General features: G+C 47.6%; 1 protein-coding gene across 2 annotated transcripts in view; it reads right to left on the bottom strand.

Moving 5' to 3' along the window:
* UNC5D (unc-5 netrin receptor D) overlaps nucleotides 1-15,241 on the bottom strand; it is an 89,032-nt gene that overhangs the window by 4,740 nt on the left and 69,051 nt on the right. For both annotated transcript variants that reach the window (XM_027706343.1, XM_027706344.1), the window contains 6 exons: nucleotides 10,975-11,079; nucleotides 8,575-8,958; nucleotides 6,682-6,766; nucleotides 5,799-5,967; nucleotides 4,007-4,234; nucleotides 1,683-1,832 (listed from right to left, as the gene is read on the bottom strand). In XM_027706343.1, the coding sequence (XP_027562144.1) occupies nucleotides 1,683-1,832; nucleotides 4,007-4,234; nucleotides 5,799-5,967; nucleotides 6,682-6,766; nucleotides 8,575-8,958; nucleotides 10,975-11,079 (1,121 nt within the window). The remainder of the gene's footprint in view (nucleotides 1-1,682; nucleotides 1,833-4,006; nucleotides 4,235-5,798; nucleotides 5,968-6,681; nucleotides 6,767-8,574; nucleotides 8,959-10,974; nucleotides 11,080-15,241) is intronic.

The raw sequence follows: 15,241 nt of genomic DNA, 5'->3' as shown, positions 1-15,241 counted from the left end.
GGTTTCTTAGTGTGCTGTGCCTGCTCCAGCACCCACCCAGCTCCCGAGGGATCCCCCAGTTCCTTGGGAACGGGGTGGGAAAGGAGCCAAGGCTCGGCAGCTGCTCCTGCAGCAGGGCCAGGACAAACAAACCCCGCGCGGAGTCTGGAGGAATCCTGGCACCACCTGCCATCCCCTGCTCCTACAGCATGGTTTATTCATCCCCCCGAGCTGAGGGATCACTGACACACCTCTCTCCTCACCCCACGAGAAATCACTGGCACACCTCTCTCCTCACCCCACGAGAAATCACTGACACACCTCTCTCCTCACCCCACGAGAAATCACTGACACACCTGTCTCCTCACCCCACTGTCCCGGGATGGTGTCCCACAGTTCTGGCCCCTCTGCTCCTCAGCTGCCTGCACAGGGTGGGATGTGGGAGAGAACCCAGGGAGCCCTGCAAGGAGCTCCACGGGCACAAACAGAGCCTTTCATCTCTACAGAGCCTGGAACCAAACCAGAGCTGTCACCAGGCACCTCACTGAGGGGGAAACACAAAGCCAGTGCAGGTTCTGCAGTTCCTCTTATAGACAATTATTGTGTTCCTGAGCTGGCCAAGTCAGGCCAACTACACTCAGTTATAAAATGGGAATATTCCTTTGGTTCAGTAAGAGCCCATTGTGGCAGCAGGGGTTTTGCACAGGCTTTTATTTAACCCCGAGTCCCTGCTCTGATCAGACTCTAAACAGCACTTTGAGGTTGAATTTCAGTCTGTCACACACATTTATTCTCAGGCCTGGACAAGGATCAAGAGGCAATAAATTAATCAAAGTGTGGAGCTGTGTTCCATCCATGAGGCAGAACTCAATTGGTTGTATTTAGAGAAAACTCCCATGATTTTTCCTGCTTGGGCACGTCCTACTCCTGGTGGGCATTTGCTGTGGTACTGGGGCATCCTAATACTGAGTGGTTTGGCTTTTAAAATGCAGTTCAGTGAGCAGAATAAACCAAACACTCAAAAGCTGTTCTTCATAGGAAGCTGAAAACGATTCAGTTTCCCTCATTTCTTAAGTTGAAGCATAAATTATCCCTATATTCCTAATGAGGTAAGACTTCATCTGGCTGTGGATCTGTGTTTATAAGTTTCAGAGCCCATTACACTCATGTTTTGGAGAACATGGCAACACATTTAAAACAGGGTTTTTTTTGCCAAAATACTGAATGATAGATAATTGTCTCTCTGCTTCTGGGAAAAGGGAGATTATACAGTCTAATTGAGTTCTGTATTTTAAGACCAGCCCACTCCATGTGCCAGCACATCACTTCTGATTCCCAGTAACCCACATCCTTAGAAATCCTTCCTTTGTTTTGATTTTCCCTTTCCGCTTTTCAACAGCCTCTTTAATTAATGGAGTGCAGAAAAAATAATTTGCAGCTCTTCAGTTCTAATTCTTGGTATCCACACGCTGCGCTTTCAACCCATGATTAACATTTAAATGTCATTTTCAGCCACGTATTCGCAGTTGTATCCAAACTGGAATAACAGATATCAGAAACATCTTCAGGAGTGATGAGCTTTAACAAGAATATTGGCCTTCTGACTCATTTTTGTTGCATGCTCAAGAGATTTAAACCAAAATAGAAGTTATCTGGGTTCTGCCCATCCCAGTTTTACCTAAAGAGGTAAAATTGCCAAGTACCTGACACGCAGTAAATGGTTTAATTCTCCAAAGGAAGGGAGGGATGTCAAGGACTGAAATCTGCAGGCTGCAGGTATTTCCTTTAAAATGCAGAAGTTTTGGTTCTTCCAGCAATTGTCCTCCTTGGAGCCTTTCATCTGAAACCACCTCCTGCAAGGGCAGAGGAGAGAATTGTTTCAGTATTAGGAATAAACCCCAAATTCACCTGTCCAGAGGTGTCTGGGTCACCCACAGCACACCAGGAGTGTTCCTCTCGTGGGCCAGAGGATGGGATTGGTGTTTATATATCCTAATCCCAGTTAAAGGCACAAAAAGGCACAGGGACATCCCAAAGCAGTGCCTGCAGCTGGAGCCAACAGCAGCTTGGCTGGGAAACCTCTCCCAGGGCTTTCAGAGCACTCAAAACACACAAACACACACCAGGTCAAACAATTCAGCCTCAGTTCTCCTCTCTGGTGCGTCTTCAGAGTCACTGGACAAGACCCTGAGCAGTCTGAAGGGCAGACTTTGAGCAGGAGTTTGTATTACAGTCCTCCAGAGGTCTGTTCCCAGCTACATTTTTATGTAATTCTGTGGATTTAAAGCATAATAGTAAAAAAAAAAAAATAAAAAATCACCTCTGCCTGTGCTTAAGCAATGTTTACTCCTGTGCTGAGACAGTAAAAACACCAGTGAGGAGGGAAAGGTTGCACAAGTCTTTATAAAAATCAGCTGGCAAGCAGTCTCTCCAAATTACCTTTTTTTATCCACATAAATTATATCAAATCAGATCCATCAGAGGGGTTCAGTGCTTGTCAGTACCAAAGGTATTGTCAGAAGGGCTCCTGGAATCATTGTGACCTTCTGAAAATTCAATGCCTGCTTGAGCTCTCTGCAACTGTACTAATGGATTCCTATTAGAGAGCAATTTTTACAGGAGTTCAGCTCCTTTTAACTCCTGATGGTCGGGTTTATATGAAGGAAAGAATTAGAAGGGAGCCTAAATTTTTGATTTCCAGCCACAAGGGGAGTGGATTGTTTCATGAATGTTTTCAAAACTCCTCGAAGGTGCTGGATTTCCTTTTTAATGTGCTGTGGTTCTGTAAATCCTGCTCTGCCTTCAGTGATGCACGTGGGCCACAAACCCTCAGGTGCCACCGAGGCTGCAGCAAATGACAAAATACAAAGGATTTCAGAGAGTTTCCCAAGTCAGAGCTGCCCAGGGGGCAAAGGCAGCTGCTGGAAAAGCAAAGGGGGGTTTTCACACGGGGGCGAAGTCAAAAATGAAGGAATTTGGTGTCTCGTACAGAACTGCCCTGAAAAGGATTCCCTGTCAGACAGAGCTTGGTGACCCCAACTCCAATTCCTCATCCAAACCCCTCAGTTTGTCCATGTTCACACTAATATTTACATGCTTTTAAGGGCTGTATCATTTCATAAACACACAGCTGTCTCACTATCTACAAACACCCTGCTCTCGTTCCTCTGCACGCAGAAAACTGGTAATTATTCTTCTAATAATTTTCTACAGACTCATCAGGAAGATACTGGTACCCACTAATTGTGTAAGTGTTATAAAGAGTATAATTACAAAGCCATTGTGAGACTTTAACAATCCTTCTGGTGGCTTTGCTTTTATTAGAAGCACAGAGACACCAGTGAGAGCCGTGTTTCCATTCTGTGAGAGAGGCAAGGGAAGGAAATGTTCATGTCACAACCGTCTTCATTTCAGCTCCCTGAAGAAAACCATTTTGTTAAAGCTTCTGAGTTTACTAAGGCTGCAAAAGCCAGTGAATGTCACTGCTTTGTCCTGGAATACCATTAAAAAAACCCTGCTCATTTCAATTGCCACCTGGGGATTGGCCTTTTTTTTTTTTTTTTCAAAGGGAAAATGCACCAAAATTTAATTTTTGTTTAAGGAGATGGTGAGCCAACCTCTTTCTTCTTGCTCCAGCTGTAACTGGGAGAGGAGATCCTGAACTGCTGCCAGCTCAGGGGTGTGAGAAAGACTCTCCATCAGCTGGGAATGACTTCCATGTCCTGGGGGGTGCAGACTGAGCTCCAGCTCAGCCCACGAGCCCCAAATTTGTGCTGGGTGAAGCAGGGCTGTGGGATTTTAGTTTTCCATCTGCCTGGCAAAGAATGACAAGCCAGTCTGGCTGCCCTGAAGCTCTCACAGTGTAAATCCACAGGTGGAACAGCACTGCAGAGAAATCAAGGCACTTATTGCAAAGTTGGCTTAAAAAAAACCCCAATATTGTCACTTCTGGTGGAGTTCTGGGCTGTTGGGACCGTCCCCAGGACAAAAATAACCAACCCCCAAGGAGCCCAGCGAAGGCATTTACCTGGAATGCACAAGGGGTGTTATCCATGCAATAAACTCTCAGATTGTAATCCAGAGAATTGCAAGACAGGCAGCCAAAAACGGCGACTTTCAGCTGTCGAACGGCGCAGTCAGAGATGGGTTCCCCAATTAGGGCATAAGTTCCAAAGCTGTTTAAGAGAATGTGACAGGCATAAGGATCCAACAGGCAGTAGCAAGAAGTAGTTTCCTCTTCCACAGACATCACTTCCTGAAAAAACGAAATTCGGGTTTAAAGAAAATAAAAAAAAAAAAACGCAGTAAAACCAACAGGCCTCGACAACAGGAGTCATTGCATTGCTTATTTTTTTATTCAACTGGAATGCAAAGTGTTCCTGAGGACCAGGCTCTGCACTCAGGGAAGGGGAGATGGTGGACTACTTGTGTGAGTAAATATTCCCAATTTAGCCCTGAGTCAGCAGGAGGATTTATGGCCATGCATTGTGCAGGACCCGATGTGTACAGCACACAATAATAATCATGGTGTGTAAGCAATTTTAGCGTCTTTTTTCAAGTGCTCTCGACTTCCCAGCTAATTTTTTTCCCCCCAATGTCAGGTTAAAAAAATTACCTCGAGGATTAAAGTTCAATAAGCAAACCTTGAACAGTAGCTGGGACTTGACTGGCTTCCAGAACACCCACTGCAGTCACGTTTTTCCTTCACAAAGGAAGGAAAAACTGTCCCCCTCCTCTGCCTTTGGGGCTCAGCCCTGCTTTACAGCCCCACAGGAGGAGGGATCTGCTGATTCCTCCCCAATTCCAGGGGGTTTGGGACCCACCCTGATGGAGCTCACTAAGGAAATCTAAAGCAGGAAAATCAACCTGCCCTGGAAATGGTTTAAAGGAGAGCAACAAACCACGCAGTGGTTTAGAGGAGGCAAAGCACACAGAGGGGTTTGTGGGACCCAGGAATGGATTTTGTCTCCATAAATGTTTTAACTGCTAATTTTTCCCGAACCAACCAGTTCCAGCAGCAGCAATGCAATAAATCCATTGCCTATGGATTTGTGTCTGGTTACTGGCTCTGCTGTTGACAGGGAATTCAGCCCTTTCCATCCTGTGTGGATTTGTGGAATGCTGAGTAACAGTTTGGGTCGTGTTTTATTTCAGGAGGGCTCTCAGTCTGTCTCCCCAAATGACACAGGGAGTTCAGGTCATCTGAGATTGCTGCCCCCCAAACAGTTCCAGCCCAAGGTGGCCCAATGGCATTAAAAATGCCAGTGGACAGACTGAAACGATCAAATCCTCCTGTTACAAATGCACAAAGCTTTAATCTCCTCAGCCAGGCAGGATTAAGAAATAGATGTTCAACTAAAAAAGCACAATAGTTTAATGTGCACTAATCCTTCAGAGGCTCCTGGCACAGCTCAGTCACTGAAGGCTGTGCCCAGAGACACAAGACTTTTAAACTGGGAGGGTCCTTCTGCGCCAAAAAAAAAATTAAATTAAATTTTTAATAATTTAAAAAAATTATTTGTAAGCACTTCTGTAACTTCTTCTATGCCACGATAAATTCTTGTGCGGACACAATGTTCTGTTCCGACTTTGAGACTCTTTGGGAGCTGTGGTCAAGCAAAACCATGTTTTTACAAATAAATCTGAATACTGTTTTTCAGCCATGGGGGTGGATCACAAAGCTGCCCCTTTGCTGCAGTGCAAAAATGGGTTTTGATGGTTTCTCTTGAGTGTGTCTGTGCCTGTCACTGTCACAACCTTGGTCAGGAGTTCGCCGTGCTTCCATCACTGGGACAACCCATGAGGGGCTCTGGCCTTACCTCCCACTTCCCCTGCTGGGTTCTCCTCTTGAGGTGGATGTTCCAGTGCTGGGGGTCGGCGTCGGCGCAGTGGGGGATGGTCAGGGCGAAGGGGGTGCTCACGGACACCTCCGAGGGGCCACAGGTCACCTCCGGCCCCAGCAGCACGGCCGAGCCCTCGGGCTGCAGGCTGGGGGGGGAGAGGAGAGGCAGGAAAGTCTGTCAGCAGCCAGAACCCACTTTACTGCAAATTTCAAAGTGTTTTAGTCGAGGTCTCAGCCCCTCACTCGTCTGTTACACAAAAGGATGAGCGGGGGAATTCCTGTTCTCATGGAGGAGCTGGAACGAAACCATCAGACCCCATCTAACTCCCATTCCTTGGTCAGCTCAGGATTCTGGGATTCAAAGCACATTCCAATTTGTTTAACCCAGATCCAACACCGAGCTGCTGTGTGCAAGCAGGCCCTGCTTCCCTGCACCAGCTGGTCCCACCACGCTCTGCCTTCCCAATGCTGCCATCCACAATGTTTTCACAGTAACGAAGATAAAACAAATTATGGCTTAAGAAAGGCAGGCTCATAAATTTTTCCAGACTGAGTGTGATCTCCCTGGTTTGAAAGCCCATTTATATTCTGCAGGAGGAGCGAGCTCTGTAGCTCACACGGACACCAGGGACGGGCCTGTGCTCAAATCCAGAACTCTGCAAAGTGGATCCGTGCACGTGGCTCCAGGACAGCCAGGGGGGATCCCACCAGCACAGGTCCAGGGATTCATCCCATCTGAATTCATCCCATCTGAATTCATCCCATCTGAATTCATCCCATCTGAATTCATCCCCCCTGCCTGGCTGCATTCCCTGCTGGCTGAGTTATGGAGATGAAGTATCTGACAAGAATCTTCTCACCTGGACTCCTTCTGAGTGATGGCAAGGTAGATTTCCCAAGAGCTCTCTTCAGGAATAGCTCCATGTGGGATCAACAGACTGACTCCTACAAAAGAGCAAAGGCGGAACTTCCCTTTGGGAATGGCACAGGATGCAAAGAACACTCCCCAAACATCCCTGGGCTCTGATGGACACCCACAGAGGTGCCCAGCACAGGAATGTTCCTCCAAAACCGAGCAAAGTCATCAGATGAAAAGAAAATACATTACTAAAGGAAATAAAGACATTATTTTTCCGCTAAAGGAAAACACATCTTTTTCCCAAAAAGCCTCTTGGCCCCTTTCCAACTCTGAAATCAAAGCTGATAATTCCAGGATCACGAGGAATCACCTTTTTGTTCCTACACACAGTAACTCGTGAATCCAAGTGATCCCATCATCCTTTTTCTCCACGAGGATAAAATCAGAAGTTAACAAGGAAGCTTTCCACTGAAATCAAACTGCTGGGTCACATCCTCAGGAGAGGAAGGATGTATTTTGCTTTGCATGTCACACAGTTCAGAACCTCAGCAAAGCAGTGACCTGATCACACCACAATTCACAACTGGCCAGCAAAGATGGGCTTACATAAAGGCAGAATTACATAAACTGCAAGTGGACCAAATACATATTTAAATAATCTAATTGATGGGACTACCATTATATAAAGCAGCTAAATATACAGTGTGAGGGAATTCTTAATTTATGCCTTAACTGACTTAGTGCCTCTGCCTCTGTAATGTTCATTCCCGAGCATAAAAACAATCTGGGAAGAAATTAAAACTCTCCATGAGTTGTGCATGATTGTGCACTAGTGGTGCATCCCTCACTTGTACGTTGTTATCAATCTTCTCTAAACACAAACCACATTTTTTATGGTAACCTTTAAAGTGCCCATTTGATGAAACGTGAAGGACAAAGCTCTGAATCATTCAGTTCAACCAGAGAGCAAGAGAAAGGGCTGGACACACCAGGGAAATGAAAAGAGTTGAATTTAGAGTGAGTGAAGTTCACCAGAGTTTGAAAGATGGTGACAGCTCTGAGCTGCCAAGGGGGTATCTGGCTTTTTCTGCTCCATTTGCCTTTTTGAGAAAGGAAATCTCTGCAGCAAGGTGCAAACACAGCACGTGGTCCAGCAGGGCTGGGGGCTGAACACCCTCTCCTCCAGCCCAACCTGCTGCTGGGTGTGCTCAGTGCTTCAACAAACAGCTCTGTCCATCTAAAACACCTCACAGAGCTCTGGAGTCACAAAACAAACTCCACTCCTCAAACAATGTGAACTGAGCACCTCAGAGCCCAGCCCAGCCCCGGGATGCTGCTGACTCTGAAGTGCCCCACGCTGGGAACCTGCCCAGCTTTGATGCTGAGAGAAGAGCAGAGCAGGAAGGCAGCAGGGGCTGATCCCCAAATCCCCCCCAGGGCCCCTGTGGGGAGCAGGGGCTGCTCTCCAGGGCTGGCTCAGCCCCAGCCTGGCAGTGGGAGCTGGAGAGGCTGCTTGGAATGTGAGCCCATCAGATGAGATGCTGATCCAACCCCGGCCCCCTTCCCGGGGAGCCCTGCCTTTGGATCAGCATCCAAGCAAGCAGCAGCTTTGATTAATGTGACTTTCATGCTGAAGACATCAAGAGAGGCAGTAATTTAAAACAGTTCAAATAGGCATAATGCCTCCTTCCTCCTCATCCCAGGCTTTCTTCTGATCACTCATCTCCTGTGTGGGCAACATGCCCTACTTCCCAAAATCTGCATTAAAGGGAGCCCCCACTTCTTCTTTCCTTGCCTTTTTTTTCCAAAAAAACTCAGTTATAAAACACCACACCAGGAAAGCTCACCCGAAATAATTCTTCTATGTGCTTTGAAGGAGGGAGGATCCACCCACCTGTGTTTGGGACCACCAGGCGACCCCCCAGGTGCCCGAAGAGGGCCGTGGTCCTGAGCTCGCTGGAGGTGGAGATGGAGGCCAGGTTCTGGATGTACACGGCCTTGTTCCTGCCCTGCACGCTCCCAAAGGCCCGGTGGGGAACGTTCCCGTGGGGGAAGGTCCCGGGATGGGCCTTCCCGTGGAATTCCGCCCGCTCCGTCACCCCCAGGGACACCATGAAGGAGCTCTGCACCTTCACCTTGATGTCGGACAGGGGGTTGAACAGGGAGGATTCCGTCATCAGCTCCTTGTCCAGGGGGTCCTGCAGGCAGATGGGGCCGCTGTAGGTCCTGCTCACGGTCAGGTCGGGCTGCATGGAGGAGTTCAGGAGCAGGGAGTTACCTGTGGGATGAACAGGGAGCTGGTGACTGCTTGGGAATGTCCCCTCGGGAGCCCCTTTCTGAGCCCTCCCCGTCTGCTCAGTGACCTGCTCCTCCTTCCTCACACTCTCTGAGCTCCAAATCACATCAGGCAACGTTGAAGAACAAAATCCCATCAGGCAACAGCTCCAGCATCGCTGTTTCCCACACTCCAGGCAGCTTCCTCCAAGAACGAGCTTCCTTTTGTCTTGGATTCAAGTCTGTGTTTGCCTTTCCCTTTCTTGGTTTTTCTGGGGTTTTTTTCTCCCCCTTACATCAAACCCCCCGGGTGAAAGCAGAGCTTCCTGCAGACCTTTTCTGTGAGCTCACACCAAATGATAACTCCCTGCCTGAGGGGAACCAGGCTGAAAAGAAAGTGGGACAAGAGTAATAGGGGGAAAAATACCACAGTTATTCATTTAGGGGCCTTTAAGCTCACAAAACACTCTGAAAAAAAAAAAAAAAGAGAAGGAATGGATGGATTTAGGGCCCGAATCCTTTTTTGTTTGGTTTTTTTGTTTGGGTTTCTGGCAGGATTTTTTTGTTCAGTTGGCTGCTTAGTTTTTGTAAATCCAAGTTTTCCAAAGTATAACTATTTTTCTGGAAATTACCTACACTGCATCCTTGAAAACCTGATCCCTTTAAAGGACTGCAGGATGGTTTGCCAATGTTATAAACACATTTCTCCAAAGAATAAAGTTTGGATCACACTAATCTGTTGTCCATTGGTCAGGACTGGGCTCTCTTTTCTCAGCAAACTGAACAGAGAACTGGCCTTTTTTTTTTTCTGCTGAATAGTTTACAAATACTCTCATTTAAAAGCCCCACAGACAGAGAACCCAAATTTACTGACACTGAACTAATAAGTCAAGGAATTGGTGTGCTCAGGTATTTTCAGAGCATCCAGAACTAATGGCTTTAAACATTGGGTCAAATGAACAATTCTCCAGACTCAAAACAAAGGAAAAGTCCCCATGTGAGAGTCCCTGAGAACTGCCCAGCTCTAATTAAAGGCCTGGGTTTAGCAATGAATGACTGAACCTCCTTCAAACACCCTTTTCTACCCGGCCCTTTTCCCAGTCCCTTGCAAGCCCTGCTGGGTGAGGGATGTCTCCCACGACACAAAGAAACTGTAAAAAACAACAACATATATAAAAAAAAGAAGAGCCCCAAACAAACTCTGCAACATATTTCCCTTTTCTGCAGAGGGAACAGAGACATGGGGCTGCTTTCACACCCCACCAACACACCACCCACTGCAGGCAGCCCGGGCTGGGGAGAAGAGCAGAACAGAACCAGGAAACATTCTGTTTTCATCACCGTTCCTGTCCCTCCCCACCTGTCTGTCCAAAGGAAATAACATTCCAGAAAACACCAGAGCTGCTTTCACTGAATGTTCTGTCCACGTTTCATGGTGCTGGTGGGGTTTTTAGGGCGTTGGGGGGTTTTAACACCCATTTATTTCCCATAGACCTCAGTGCTACAACCTGCAAGTTGGGGTTCTCAAATTATCAGTAACTAACTATCAGTTCTCAAATTATCAGTAACTAACTAACTATAAGTTCTCAAATTATCAATAACTAACTAACCACTCTTCCTGGAGTAAAGAAAAGGTCTGGACCTGACTAGGAAGGAACCACAGGCAGTGCTGCCTGGGTTTCCTTTGGCTTTGTTCAACCTGGGCTTTTCCTAAGTCAGTGTAAAAGGTGGGGACAGGGTTTTTAGAGCCTCTGGAGTGTGGTCAGGAGGGATTCTGTGTTTGCCCAAGCTGCCAGGGCAGGGCAGTGCCAAAGGCAGCTCCCACCACCAGGTCCTGTCCCTGCAGCCAGTTCACCCTCCCCAGCAGGAGCCCGAGAGTCTGTGTGCTCTGGGGGGAAGGAAAAACAAAACCACGGCACTAACCTTGTCTGACTGCCTGAAAATTAAATGCCTGAGGAATCAGTGAAGGAATCAGTGAAGGAATCAGGGAAGGAATCAATGCCATCCCCGCCGTACTCACTCTGACTGCGCCTGTAGAGCGTCACGGCCACCACCAGCACGGCCACGGCCAGCACTGCTGCCCCCAGCCCCGAGTACAGAGCGATGTCACTGGCAGTCTCCAGATCTGGGGGGAACAACAGGAGGGCACAGGGTCAGGAGTGTGGGCTGGAAGGAGCAGGGGGGGCTCTGGGCAGCCACAGCCATGGAGGAGCGGGAGATGCCGGCGCGGAGCAGGTCCCGGGAGCACGGAGAGGGCTGGGGAGCCACCACCCCGGAGCAGGAGCAGGTTCCTGCTCCAGCAGAGATTCCTCTGGTTCAGGGGTGCCACCATGGCCCTTGCCAGGAGAGCTGGGCTGTAAGAGCAGCAGAGCTCGTCCCTCTGAGCTCCTGGCTGAGCTGGGCCATCCCTTCCCACCCCACTCAAGTGTGGAACTCAACCCTCAAAGGGAGCACAAGGAGCTGCAGCCAGGAGGGCTCAGCAGGACTTTCATCTCCTGCTGGCTTCCAGGTTCTAGGTCTGAATTCTGGAGCTAATCCAGGAGGTCGTGGATCCTCTGAAGAACCCGAGTGCAGATTTCCCTTTCCTCCTCCCTGCTGCGTGAGCTTTAGGAAGGGAACACTCCATCCTGTCCCAGCTCAGGGAGGGGCTGAGGAGACCCCCCAGACATCCCTGGGAGCACCTTCAGCCTTTAAAATCAGGCTGGAAACTGAACCTTCCCCGTGGCTGTGCCCACACAGGAACCCACAGCCAAGTTTTCTAAGACTCCAAACTTTGAGAGCAGAGAAAAAGAATTCCTTGCTCTGCCAGAACGGATCCAAATGAAGGCTGCAATATTCCATAATTGAAACATCCAGCCCCACTGTTCTGGGTCTGCTGGGATTTGGGACAGCGTAGCATGAAATTAAATTACTTGGCAAGTGCCCTTTGTGGGTCCTTGGACAGTTCCCTCAATGCCCAGCTCCAGTTTGGGGGCAGAGAGCCACGAGTTCACCCTGGGCATCATCTGTGCCCTGCTGGGGGGGCTCCTCCTGGCACGGGAGAGGCCCTGGGAACACAAACTGCATTTATTTACAGCAAATGACAGTGACAAAAAAAACATAACTGGGGAATCCAGACTGCTGAGAACCCGTAAATGAGCTGCACTGCACAGAAATAGGGCGGAAAGTTAAAAATCAGCGTTTAATAAATAGCCAATTACTGAAATTACTTAATTACTGTTTGGGAGGAGGCTTGCGTTGCACTTTCCTGCAGAAAGTCAGATAACTCTGTTTTAGCTGAGTTTTTTTAAAGTGATCACGGAACTTCAGAGGGGTTGGGATGAAAGAAATGAAAGAAATGAGCACCTAGAGCAGCATTTCCTCGGCCTGGCACCTCCCTGGGCTGCAAAACAAGTGTCAGACAAGTGACAACACCCCGAGCTGAACGTCCTGGGGAGGGGCTGAGCACAGGCTGCTCCTCACCCAAGGCAGCCCATGAAACCCCTTCAACCCAAAATAAATGTCTTGGAGTCAAGTTTTACGAGAACCATTATTTAGCCAAGAAAATTCTGCTGCATTTCCAAATAATCTCAGACTGAACCGTCCTGCTTTTAACACGTTCACAACTTGCTGAGAAGAAAAAAAAAAATCACAAAATTTGCCTGCAAATATCAGCTTTGAGAAGAAATCCACCTTCTGTGGCAGGTCAGGACGGGAAATCACTTTAATAAACTTATAAATAGCTCTGATCCAACTTCTCAGAACAATTCAACTGCCACACTGTTCTACTAAACCAATTACTAGAGGGAAAGATTTTTTCCTGAAGCATTTTTTTTTCCAGGAGACCCCCCTCCCTCTTGAAAAGTGTTGTCATGAGAATTTTAAGCATTTTTGGTTCAGCTGAGAATTGCAGAGAGTCAGCTGTGAGCTGACAGTGGAAAATGAGACTAAGGATGGGAGATGCCAGACAGGACAAGCAAACACAAACCCAGAGGGTCACACCAAGACAACCCAAACCCCAAATCCAAAGCCTCAATCCCACACTGGTTTTGCTCTCCAGGATCAGGTGCAGAAAGGGAAGCACAGACACTAATTACACTTCTATTTCTTCCAGTTTACTATTCCCAAGTTGCTTTGTTGTTACAGGGAATTAATTATGAGACTCTATTATTGACTTAATTTTGGCAGGTAACGAGTACAATGAACAAGGCAATAGAAGGGGTGTGATGGATGCCCAGGGGGAGGAGAAACCCAACTGCAAGTGGGTTCTTTGCAGAGTGAGCTGTGGTTACTGCACCACAAAGCATCTTCAGGGCTCCCATTTTGATCATTGCTTTAAAGCAGGAAAGGGCTGAAAATCTGAATTACCTCTTCTACCTCTACTTGTACCTGGTTAAAGAGCAGAGAGACAACACAGAATTCAAAATAACCAGAACAAGTAAAATTGTTCTGAGGAGAAGTTTCTTTTCAGTGAATACTTTTAGGTGTCTCCAGAACTTGACTTTGACACTGTTCTATAAATTCTATGATTAAAGCCTCTTACAGTTATTCTTTCCGAGTTTCCTTCTCTTTTAGGACAATGACCATGGTTCTGTTCCAGGGAACCCCTGGAAGGGTCACTCAGGTGCTCCCAAAACTGTCCCACTGCAAGGGGAAAAACCCACCACAAACCCCAAGCAACACACAGAGCCCAGAGGCCAAGGATCTCCTTTTCAGGATTTAGCAGGTTTTTAAGCAGCTTTTTGTTAAAAGAGCAGAACAAGAGGGATGTGGCATTCCTTGAATTATTCCCATGGAATAATTCCCATAAGAAAGAAGACTTCCCTCTTGGTTTAGGATGTCAGTATTTCTTTAGGAACAACTGCTGGCTTTTTAAAGTAATTTTAATCTCTTCATCTTTCTCTCTTTTCTTACAGAGAATTCCTCTCATGGAAGACTAGAAATTAATGAAAAAAAGGACAGCGTGGGAAATTTGGGGAGGGGGGGAATTTTCCGCTTTTATGTTTTCCCAGAGGGGAACAAAGTGAAAAACAAACAAACTAGGAAAGAAAACATTTATAGCCAACCAATTACTATTTAATGAGCTGCATCCTCCCAGCCCGGAGCCGGGAGGGACTCTGGCAAAGCACCACGATTTTTATCCATTTGGGTTCCAGGATCCATGTTTGTGGTAATTGCAGCCTATTTTTCACTCCACCTCCTGACACTGTTACACAACATTTATTGAAAGCACATTTGATGGTAATGAAGTTTCTATTAACTATGATTAAGTTTCATAAAGCACCTGAAGATAATTTAAGATGTGCGGGAGCAGAAAATGAAACATTTGGTTTAGTACATTAGGAGCAGTAATTGATTAAATTATCTCATTTACAGGGAGTGCTTTCCAGGAGCTGTGCAGGGCACACCCTTCCCCCTCCACCAGCGGGGTTTGGGAGCAGAGCTGAGAGGTTCCTGCAGCCCCAGCCCTGCCCCAGCTCCCTCCTCTCCATCCCTCCCTCCATCCATTCCCGCCCGGAGCCAGTCCTGGAGCACCAGGAGCAAAAGTCAGAGACTGGTGTGAGAGGTTATTGAGTAGAACAGGTTGTTTCTCAATTATCTTCATAATTGGCTTTGATTTTGCATCACTGGTGACTCATGGAGGCCTGGACCAAGGCCCTGTTCTGCTCAACAGCAACGAGCTGAGTTTTATGTCTCCAACTCACAGCTACAACGCAGCCCTTGGATTCCCCAGGTGTCTCCTGGGCTAAAATCAATTCCATTAAAGCTGCTTTTTGGGATAAATCAGAAAATCAAGTGATTTCACTGGCATTCTTTCCAGATCCTCTATGAAAGGGGAGGTGCACAGATGAACACAAGCTGTGGCACAGGGACCATCAGGGGAGGACTCGAGGAGACACAGACAGGCCAAACCCAAAAATGCTGAGGCAGCCAAGGCAGCCCCAGCACAGTTCTGAGCTCCCTGACTTCCACTTCGGGTATCCTTACAAATGATTAACAGCCAGGAATGCAAAAATCATGGAATCACAGAACCATTAAGGTTGGAAAAGCCCCCTAAGACCGAGTCCAACCATCAACCAGCTCCAGCACCACAGTCACCACCAACCCACATCCCCCAGTGCCACATCCACATGGGTCTGGGGACTCCACCACCTCCCTGGGCAGCCCCTTCCAATGTCTGACCACCCCTTCCATGAAGAGCTTTTCCTAATATTCAACCTGAACCTCCCCTGGTGCAGCTCGAGGCCGTTCCCTCTCATCCCATCCCATCCCATCCCATCCCATCCCATCCCATCCCATCCCATCCC

This window comes from Neopelma chrysocephalum, unplaced genomic scaffold (assembly GCF_003984885.1).
Source record: "Neopelma chrysocephalum unplaced genomic scaffold, ASM398488v2 Primary Assembly neopelma1_367, whole genome shotgun sequence".
In the NCBI taxonomy this organism is placed as follows: Eukaryota; Metazoa; Chordata; class Aves; order Passeriformes; family Pipridae; genus Neopelma; species Neopelma chrysocephalum.
The sequence above is the reverse complement of the archived record's forward strand: the minus strand, read 5'-3'. Positions and strand labels throughout refer to the sequence as shown.